The sequence below is a fragment of the Lates calcarifer genome, linkage group LG20 (assembly GCF_001640805.2).
Source record: "Lates calcarifer isolate ASB-BC8 linkage group LG20, TLL_Latcal_v3, whole genome shotgun sequence".
Taxonomy (NCBI): Eukaryota; Metazoa; Chordata; class Actinopteri; family Centropomidae; genus Lates; species Lates calcarifer.
The window spans coordinates 125,058-134,918 of record NC_066852.1 but is presented as its reverse complement, the minus strand read 5'-3'; the positions used below and the strand labels follow the sequence as shown (position 1 = coordinate 134,918).

Here is a 9,861-nt window from a genome sequence, read left to right as displayed (position 1 = left end):
GGGGGAGTAAAGTTAAAATGTTAACTCCTCCTTCAGTTTCCTCTGTGAACACACACACACACACACACAGTATCTGAGCCTCTACAGTTTAGTTTCTCTTTTACCGATCATCGTGTCGCAGATCATTTTCTCCATCTGAAGGTGATGTAGCTGTTTTTCATGTTTTACTCGTGAACAGTGAGTGAGAGCGGTCAGTGTGAAGGAGGACCGACATCGCTGTGTGTTTATGTGGAGTTGAAGCGGTGGAATCAGAGTAGAAGCAGAGTCAGTTGATGTCAGTAGTTGAACACTGAGTCGTTATTACTGTGTAGCTCCACTTACTGATGACTGAAGGCAGCTTTTCCCGCCTCAATCAGCCTGTGGAGGAGGCGGAGAGGAGCCGCTGCTCTCCCGCTGTCTGAGCCACTAAAGTCGGTGTGAGCTCGGCCGGACAGCCGCTGGAGAACAGCTCTGACTTTCTGTGTGATTAGATGGACTCTACAGGACTGATGTGGACTCAGTGTGGCAGTCTGTTTACTTCACTGTTCTTCACAGGGAAATATCTGAGTGTCAATATTTGACAAAGCTGAAAAATAACATGATGAGTCATTCTGCATGAAACACTTTGTCGCCATCTAGTGGAGTGATGGTAGAAGTAGAGCAGCTGATCACACTGCTGATGAAATGATGAGCAGATGAATGATTTGTGTTTCCTCTCCAGGTGAAGGCAGAAAGTGTGTGTGAGCTGATGTGGATGTGAATGGAGCAGCATGAATCAGAGTGAGGACAGAGAGGAGGGAGTCCCTCCCTCTAAAACCACTGTGCAGCAGCACTCAACACACTCTCCTGGACCTGGACCTGGACCTGGATCCAGCTGTGTGTCCATGAGGAGCAACCAATCCATTGAACCTCCTCTGCATTTTAGAAAGTCTGTTGATGGAAGGTGAGAATTTCAAACTGACAGAAAGACATTTCACAGTAAAAGTTAGTTTTTGTGTTTGAACATATTTTCCATCAGTTTTTATCCAACATGCAGATTCATCAGTTCTGTTTTAGTTTCAGGATCCAGCAGCAGAGACCAGACTCTCCTGAACCCAGCTGTCTGTCTTTAAAGAGTGACGACTCGAAGGAGTGGTTCACTGATTTTAAAGGACAACAGTCCTCTACAAAGAGGTCAGCTGTTAATACTACTGTTTAAACAGCTGTTAATCCAGAGAACTTTATTAAATGTGTTTATTTACATCATTGTTCTTCTTCACAGACATTTATATTCTCATATCTGAAAGCTGTGCAGTCTTTAACCTTGGAGTTGTATTTGTCTATATATGCAGATTTACCACCATCACCACTGTTTGACAAACATCTGTACATTTATTAAACATCTGCAGTCTGTATTTATACTGGAGTCAGATCAGTCGAACCACAGTGTGAGTGTACCTCACTGCTGAGAGGCTACATGCTCACAAATAATTTCTAATGGTTAAGTTTTCTCTTGTTGTTTTGTGTCCACAGTTCATAGTTCATAGCAGTTCAGATTATATCCTGTGTTTTTCAGGAGGAAACTGGAAGAACCTGAACCCAGCTGTTTGTCCATGAAGAGTGACCTATCGAAGGATGCTGTTTTTAACTTTAAAGGGCGACGTCCATCAGCTGATCAGATGTAAGCTGTAACTGACAGTAAGACTCAGGTTATTCTAGAAAAGAACTAGTTTGTACGACGTGTTGTTGGACCACGTCTGAAATCAAAGTGTTTCTATCTGTTGTGAACGTCCACACTGGAAGGTGGAGGTAAAACTCCGGCCGTCATAGAGAGGGGGGAGACGTGATGTGGTTTAAATATGGAGATAACTCCTCCCATGTTCAGACAGTCTCTCCTGGAAGACATTCATAGTGTCCACCTCAGTCGTTGACATGAAAAGAGACAGAAACAGTTTGTGTGAAGAATGAAAAAAGAGCTGAGAGAGAAGTTGAAACCCCGCCTACTTTCTGACCTCCACACAGCTGACCAATCACTGAGGGAGGTGGGTGTTTCAGGCGCTGTTCCACCATCTGACAAACACCTCTGATGGAGTAAACTGATCCCTTACAATGCTCCTGATTCATGTTTCAACTTTACTCAGTGAAACTTTACTGCTTCATTGTCATTGTTCATACTGGGAGCTGCCCAGTACAACCAGTCTGATACAAGCAGACACTGAGCAGCTCCACTGGAGCAGCTGGAGGTTGTAGGTGCCTTGCTTCAGGGCACTTCAGCAGTGTTGAGTGAGGGAGGGAGAGCTATATGGAGGTTTGGTGAGAGCTGTTGGGACTAAACCAAAGTGAGTGGTGAAGCCAAACACTGAGCTGAAAGCTACAAACAGCTGCAGACTGAGCTGTTGATTCTCAGTGGGATCAGCAGGACTAGTAAACCTTTACCACTACAGGGAGTCGTCTGATTCACTCTTCACATCCAAATATGACTTGATGGACCTTTAGCTTGTGTCTGTCTCTGTGTGGACAGACATAATGTGAGCTAATTCTTCATGATTCCTCCACAGAGTGGACCAGGAGAGCTCAGAGGTTCCCAGTGGTCAGTCTGCCCAGCAGCATCAAACACACCTGGACTCCATATTTATGGTCTGTACATGGACAACAACTACTTTTACATCTGTTGTGTTGACAATAATCTCCATGCTGCACTTTTTAGACCAGTGGATTGTCAGTGTGTCCAACATGGATCTGATGTTTGGCTCCATGATTTTAGTTTGATGGAGTCATTCAGATAGTTTTCTGTTCCAGCTGCTGGAGAAGAACATCGTCACTTTTGTGAAGAACGAGCTGAAGAAGATGCAGAAGCTCCTGAGTCCAGATTACCCAGAATGCTTAGAGAGTCAGAGGGAGGATGAGGAGGTGTTGGATGGTGAGGATGAAGAGCAGAGGAGGAGCAGCAGAGAGGAGTTTCTGAAGATCACACTGAACTTCCTGAGGAGAATGAAGCAGGAGGAGCTGGCTGACTGTCTGCAGAGCAGTAAGAGGATTTCTCTAAAGATTTAACATGATGGAGAAATGAGACGTTTACTGACGTCTCAACACATGGAGGGAAATATGTTCATATATGCATTCTGTAGGGGGGATTAACACTGTCACTTAGGGCATCTGTCACAGACAACTGAGGTCCAGTTGATGGGAGACAAACCACCAACTACAAAAATGACAACCAGAGAGAGATTTACCGGAGCAGTCACCACAACTGCTGAAGAATAAGGGAAATAGAACATAGCAGAGATTCCATATAGAGATGTAAGTAACATTAATAATAGTAATGATAGATGTAGAATTAATAATGACAGTTATAATAGTAGCAACAGTAATAGCAATAAGTCTAGCAGTAAGATTGATACATTTTAAATGTAACGACAGCAGGTGTTGAGCAGGATCATGGAAGCAGCAGGAGGCATGCCATCACAGATCAGACTCTACAGCTCGGGAGGCAGCCCATATTCAGACTTTATTCTTTTCAAAAACCAGTTCCTGTTCAAAGATATGGTTTAGTTTTAATATTTGCTGTATATCATACTAATTCCAAAAGGTAGGAGAAATTTAAAATGTGTACAACATTGCCATGTCTTAATGGAGCAAACCAGGATCTCTGGTTTAAGAAGATCAGACAGGTATGAGGGGGGTGGCCCATTTAGAATTTCATAGGTCATTACTTTAAAGTCTGATCTAACATGAATAGAGAGTTAATGAAGGGAAGCTAAAATCTGAGTAATATGGTCAAGCTTCCTGGACTTAGTTAGCATTCTCGCTGCAGCATTCTGAACCATTTGTAGACTTTTAGTCTAGAGGAAACAAAAGCGTGAATTAGATGAATTAGAATTTCAGCATCTGCCATGGAAAGAAAAGACAGAAACCTCGCAATATTGTTTAAGTGAAATAAGGCAGTGTTGGTGATGTCTTTAATGATTGAAGGAAAGAGCAGGATCAAATGTGACACCCAGATTTTTGGCTATCATACTTTCAGAAATCACACCATTGTTATGAGATATTATTATTATAACAAATTGGTGTCTATAACAGACTGGGCAACTGAGCAGCGTTTCAGTTATATCTCTGCCATGCTCATCAGTGCGCTACCTACCCTTATGCCAACTAATATAAGTTGGAAGTGTTACATGGTACTTAGCTGCTAGTTTTATGCCAATGTAACCAAGGAAATGCAGCCTCTACTAACAATGTGAGGACTAATTATGAAGTATGTACTATCACCTTTACTGTCAGCCTTGTTACTGGACATTGTGTTGTTGCAGTGGTTGTATAGAGCAAGGACACATCATTCATCTAAAACTAGCTTTGGACTAATGTGTTTTTGTGTTCTTTCAGGATCCCCTGTTATGTGTCGGCCTCGACTCAAAGCTAAGCTGAAGGAGAAGTTCCAGTGTGTGTTTGAGGGGATCTCTAAAGCAGGAAACCCAACCCTTCTGAATCAGATCTACACAGAGCTCTACATCACAGAGGGAGGGACTGGAGAGGTCAATGATGAACATGAGGTCAGACAGATTGAAACAGCATCCAGGAAACCAGACAGACCAGAAACAACCATCAGACAAGAAGACATCTTTAAAGCCTCACCTGGAAGAGATGAACCAATCAGAACAGTGATGACAAAGGGAGTGGCTGGCATTGGGAAAACAGTCTTAACACAGAAGTTCACTCTGGACTGGGCTGAAGACAAAGCCAACCAGGACATACACTTCACATTTCCATTCACTTTCAGAGAGCTGAATGTGCTGAAAGAGAAAAAGTTGAGCTTGGTGGAACTTGTTCATCACTTCTTTACTGAAACCAAAGAAGCAGGAATCTGCAGGTTTGAAGAGTTCCAGGTTGTGTTCATCTTTGACGGTCTGGATGAGTGTCGACTTCCTCTGGACTTCCACAACACTGAGATCCTGACTGATGTTACAGAGTCCACCTCAGTGGACGTGCTGCTGACAAACCTCATCAGGGGGAAACTGCTTCCCTCTGCTCGCCTCTGGATAACCACACGACCTGCAGCAGCCAATCAGATCCCTCCTGAGTGTGTTGACATGGTGACAGAGGTCAGAGGGTTCACTGACCCACAGAAGGAGGAGTACTTCAGGAAGAGGTTCAGAGATAAGGCCAGCAGGATCATCTTCCACATCAAGACCTCACGAAGCCTCCACATCATGTGCCACATCCCAGTCTTCTGCTGGATCACTGCTACAGTTCTGGAGGATGTGTTGAAAACCAGAGAGGGAGGAGAGCTGCCCAAGACCCTGACTGACATGTACATCCACTTCCTGGTGGTTCAGACCAAACTGAAGAACATCAAGTATGATGGAGGATCTGGGACAGATCCACACTGGAGTCCAGAGAGCAGGAAGATGATTGAGTCTCTGGGAAAACTGGCTTTTGATCAGCTGCAGAAAGGAAACCTGATCTTCTATGAATCAGACCTGACAGAGTGTGGCATCGATATCAGAGCAGCCTCAGTGTACTCAGGAGTGTTCACACAGATCTTTAAAGAGGAGAGAGGACTGTACCAGGACAAGGTGTTCTGCTTCGTCCATCTGAGTGTTCAGGAGTTTCTGGCTGCTCTTCATGTCTGTCTGACCTTCATCAAGTCTGGAGTCAATCTGCTGTCAGAAGAACAACCAACCTCCCAGAAGTCTGAAACAAGAATAGATGAATCTGCAGAGACACATTTCCACCAGAGAGCTGTGGACAAGGCCTTACAGAGTCCAAATGGACACCTGGACCTGTTCCTCCGCTTCCTCCTGGGTCTTTCAGTGCAGACCAATCAGACTCTCCTACGAGGTCTGCTGACACAGACAGGAAGTGGTTCAGGGACCAATCAGGAAACAGTCCAGTACATCAAGAAGAAGATTGAAGAGACTCCCTCTGCAGAGAAAAGCATCAACCTGTTCCACTGTCTGAATGAACTGAATGATCGTTCTCTAGTGGAGGAGATCCAGCAGTACCTGAGTTCAGGAAGTCTCTCCACAGATAAACTGTCTCCTGCTCAGTTGTCTGCTCTGGTCTTCATCTTACTGTCATCAGAAAATGATCTGGACGTGTTTGACCTGAAGAAATACTCTGCTTCAGAGGAGGCTCTTCTGAGGCTGCTGCCAGTGGTCAAAACATCCAAGAAAGTTCTGTAAGTACATAGATTGTTGGATTTGTTCATCATTATGTTGCAGTTCTATTCAGGATTTTAAAAATTATTATTACACTTCTCTCTTCACTGCACAGATTAATCCTCGTATTCTATCTACAGAAATCTGTTGCAGCTGTTAGCATGTCAGGTAGCTAGGCTAACAGGCTAATATGGAGGGTCTGAGGTAGGGTAAATTCTCTGGGACTAGGCAACTTAACCACGCTTGTGTGTGGATTAACAACATGCGGTAGCCATTACCAAAATTCTCTTTCTAACATTATTAAAGTAACTTGCAACAAGTAGCCAAGCTGCACTCGTTGAAGGGCCCCACCTCTGGAGAGGAAATGTGTGTAGTTAACTGTGTCTCTTCTGTATTGAAGAAGAACTAGATCCAAAAAAAAGAAAAATGTATTTACTACTGCCCAGTAGCATGGGATAAAAGCAATGATGAAGATGAAGATGCATAGCGAATCAAATGAACAATGTTAACTAGGGATGTAATGATCCAATGAACTGGTCAAATATCTCTCTGATGTGCTTTTTTGTGTCAGTATGTCAGTTTTATAAAGAAACTGCTATCTGTTTTTGTCTTTTTTCTTCAGACTGAGTGGCTGTAACCTCTCAGAGAGAAGCTGGTATGCTCTGTCCTCAGTTCTCAGCTCAGAGTCCTGTAGTCTTAGAGATCTGGACGTGAGTAACAATGACCTGCAGGATTCAGGACTGAAGCTACTGTTAGCTGGACTGGAGAGTTCACACTGTGCACTGGAAACTCTCAGGTCAGGATTCATCAATCTGTTTATCTGAAGACCATCAAAAAATCAGATTTACGTGGAACATAGAGTTTGTGTCTGGTCATATGTTTTTTCAAAGGACATTTTACTCTCTTTCTTCATGCATAGCAATATATAGTCAAACATCCAACACCTACCAAAGAAAAAAGGAAGAGAGAAACACAATGACAAAATGACACTGAGCAGGCTGGGTTTCTTAGGTCTACAGGGGCTGTATCCCCAGCAAAAGTGACAGCTTCATTTTGACATTTAACATGCATGTTAGCTACCAGCCTGACTGTGGATTCTTTATTGTATGTTTTTCTGAAGACAGTTTCTTCTTGTATATACACAACATCAGCCATTGTTTTTTGTTGTGTGTTCAGTCTGTCAGGCTGTCTGATCACAGAGGAAGGCTGTTCTTCTCTGGTCTCAGCTCTGAGCTCCAACCCCTCCCATCTGAGAGAGCTGGACCTGAGCTACAATCATCCAGGAGACTCAGGAGTGAAGCTGCTGTCTGCTGGACTGAAGGATCCAGACTGGAGACTGGACACTCTCAGGTATGGAGAGGCCTTTTCTCATTCATGTCATTCAGTCATCCCCTGTCTCTTTGGTCAATGGAGAATATGAGTGTAACATAAACAATCACACATGTAGAAAGCCTTTTTCTTCACTCACAACATAAACATTGGTTGAACATAAAATGAGATATTTGTGTAGGAAGTCTCCAAAGATTGTTGTTAATAATTTATGCTGCTTGAACCTCCTTTCAGGGTGGAGCCTGGTGGAGTCCGATGGTTGACACCAGGTCTGAGGAAGTGTAAGTGTGTTTTTCATTTGATTGATGAAAACAAAGCAGCTTCAAACTGTCAATCAATGATCAGATGATCGATCAATAACTGCAGCTGTGTTGTGTCTTCTTCTCTCCATCAGATTCCTGTCAACTCACATTCGACATAAACACAATAAACACAGAGATAAAACTGTCTGACAACAACAGGAAGGTGACGTATGTGGAGGAGGTTCAGCCATATCCTGATCATCCAGACAGATTTGACCACTGGCATCAGCTGCTGTGTAGAACTGGTCTGACTGGTCGCTGTTACTGGGAGGTCGAGTGGAGAGGAAGGGTTTATATAGCAGTGAGTTATGGAGGAATTGGAAGGAAAGGAGACAAAGATGTCTGCAGGTTAGGAAAGAGCGATCAGTCGTGGAGTCTGTACTGCTCTGATGGTGGTTACTCTGTCTGGCACAATAAGAAAGGAACATCTGTCTCTCCTTCCTCCTCCTCCTCCTCCTCATCGTCCTCCTCCTCCTCTTCTTTCGCTTCTGGTAGAGTAGGAGTATATGTGGACTGTCCTGCTGGCTCTCTGTCCTTCTACAGAGTCTCCTCTGACTCATTGATTCACTTCTACACCTTCAACACCACATTCACTGAACCTCTGTATCCTGGGTTCGGATTCTCGTGGCCTGGTTCTTCAGCATCTCTGTGTTTAGTGTAGCAGAGTCTCCTCCTGTCAGAGATTCTCTGTTGAACAGGTTGTTCAGTCTGTTCATGTCTGTCTCTTTCAGATTAATGGTTTAAATCAGTATTTATTATTTATAAAACCTCTTCTTCTTCCAGTCCTTTAAAAATGAAGGTTACAGTTATTACAGCATAAAAATGTTGCTGCCTGTTTAGTTTTTTTTTTTTCAAGATTCTGACCATTGTTATTTTGTCTTTGCACAATAAAAGCCTCACTGTGAATGTCAGTGTTCTGTCTTTCTCTGATTCTTTGGACGACTGAGTTGATTTGGTTCAACCTAAAATGCTGCCACGGTTTGTTTGAAAGGTCTGAGAAAAGACAGTCGATGAAAATGGTTCTGAGACTCGGTGTTGAAGGTTTATGTCCAGAAGAAAGACTGAAAATGAGGTTTACGGTGTCGAAGACTTGCTAGAAGTTTGAAGCTTGTTGGTTCAGTCCTCAGACAGAGACTTCATTTTGAAGGACAATGTCCAGAGGAAGTTTTTAGTCCAACAACAAAAGTGAAAACTCTAAATCTCTGAGGGAAACTTGTAAAACTGCCTTTCAGTGGTTCAAGTAGTTAGAAAGTTCTTGTGCTCTGAAGAGTTTGAGCTTCGGCTCCATGAGTTTTAAAAGTCAGTACTAAGAAGCTGAGAACTCACTGCAAAGTCTGAACCACAAGCATAATATCAACAAATGGAATTTACAGTGAATTTACAGGAGGTTCCTGAATGCATCTCGTCCATAGCAGTTTCCGTAGTGTAGTGGTTATCACGTTCGCCTCACACGCGAAAGGTCCCCGGTTCGAAACCGGGCGGAAACATTATTGCATATTTTTCTCCACATAACATCGAGACGAATGTATTTATTGACAAATACTACAAACAAACAATCCCCCCCCCCCCCCCCCAAAAAAAAAACAAAAACATACTCTGCTGTTTATTCGTCTTTTTCGTATCCCTTCTTACAGTATATCCCTGAACACCACACACAAGTGTCAGTTTCCGTAGTGTAGTGGTTATCACGTTCGCCTAACACGCGAAAGGTCCCCGGTTCGAAACCGGGCGGAAACATTGTTTACATTTAGTTTTCCGTTATTAGGCCTTCTCACAGAAACGTTAAATCAACCAATATAATATTCATGTTCATTTTACACTCGTCCTATTGAGGCAGATCAGGTGTGCAAGACAGTGTGAAAGCTGTGCGTCCCTGAACGCGGCACGACGGGAGGCGTTTACGGTCATTGTTTAACTTTTAAAACGTACAGACAACAGAGGACCTAATGTATGAAAGAAGTGTCAGGGTGTCCCTGAACACATCAGGCCTACAACAGTTTCCGTAGTGTAGTGGTTATCACGTTCGCCTAACACGCGAAAGGTCCCCGGTTCGAAACCGGGCGGAAACATTATTTAGGTTTCCCAGGAAAATAAAGGTAGCCAATGAAAACGGG

The 9,861-nt window shown here is 43.4% G+C and overlaps 1 protein-coding gene and 3 non-coding genes across 5 annotated transcripts; all 4 read left to right on the top strand.

Annotated features, from left to right (window-relative positions):
- The first annotated feature begins 39 nt into the window (after positions 1-39).
- Positions 40-8,658, top strand: LOC108896036 (NLR family CARD domain-containing protein 3-like). Of its 2 annotated transcripts, XM_018695052.2 has the most exons (11): positions 40-141; positions 701-922; positions 1,036-1,152; positions 1,535-1,639; positions 2,517-2,595; positions 2,758-2,986; positions 4,342-6,136; positions 6,739-6,912; positions 7,293-7,466; positions 7,680-7,726; positions 7,840-8,658. In XM_018695052.2, exons 2-11 carry the CDS (start codon positions 750-752, stop codon positions 8,406-8,408), a joined length of 3,462 nt encoding a protein of 1,153 aa, XP_018550568.1. In that variant the 5' UTR covers positions 40-141; positions 701-749; the 3' UTR covers positions 8,409-8,658. The 2 variants fall into 2 exon arrangements, with proteins under 2 accessions (XP_018550568.1, XP_018550569.1); XM_018695053.2 differs by lacking the exons at positions 40-141; positions 701-922 and adding an exon at positions 1,311-1,406.
- A 503-nt stretch (positions 8,659-9,161) lies between these two features.
- trnav-cac (transfer RNA valine (anticodon CAC)) lies at positions 9,162-9,234 on the top strand. Its single transcript has one exon. It is a non-coding gene; the product is annotated as a tRNA-Val (tRNA).
- A 177-nt stretch (positions 9,235-9,411) lies between these two features.
- On the top strand, positions 9,412-9,484 carry trnav-aac (transfer RNA valine (anticodon AAC)). Its single transcript has one exon. It is a non-coding gene; the product is annotated as a tRNA-Val (tRNA).
- Positions 9,485-9,743: 259 nt separating this feature from the next.
- On the top strand, positions 9,744-9,816 carry trnav-aac (transfer RNA valine (anticodon AAC)). Its single transcript has one exon. It is a non-coding gene; the product is annotated as a tRNA-Val (tRNA).
- Positions 9,817-9,861: the final 45 nt, after the last annotated feature.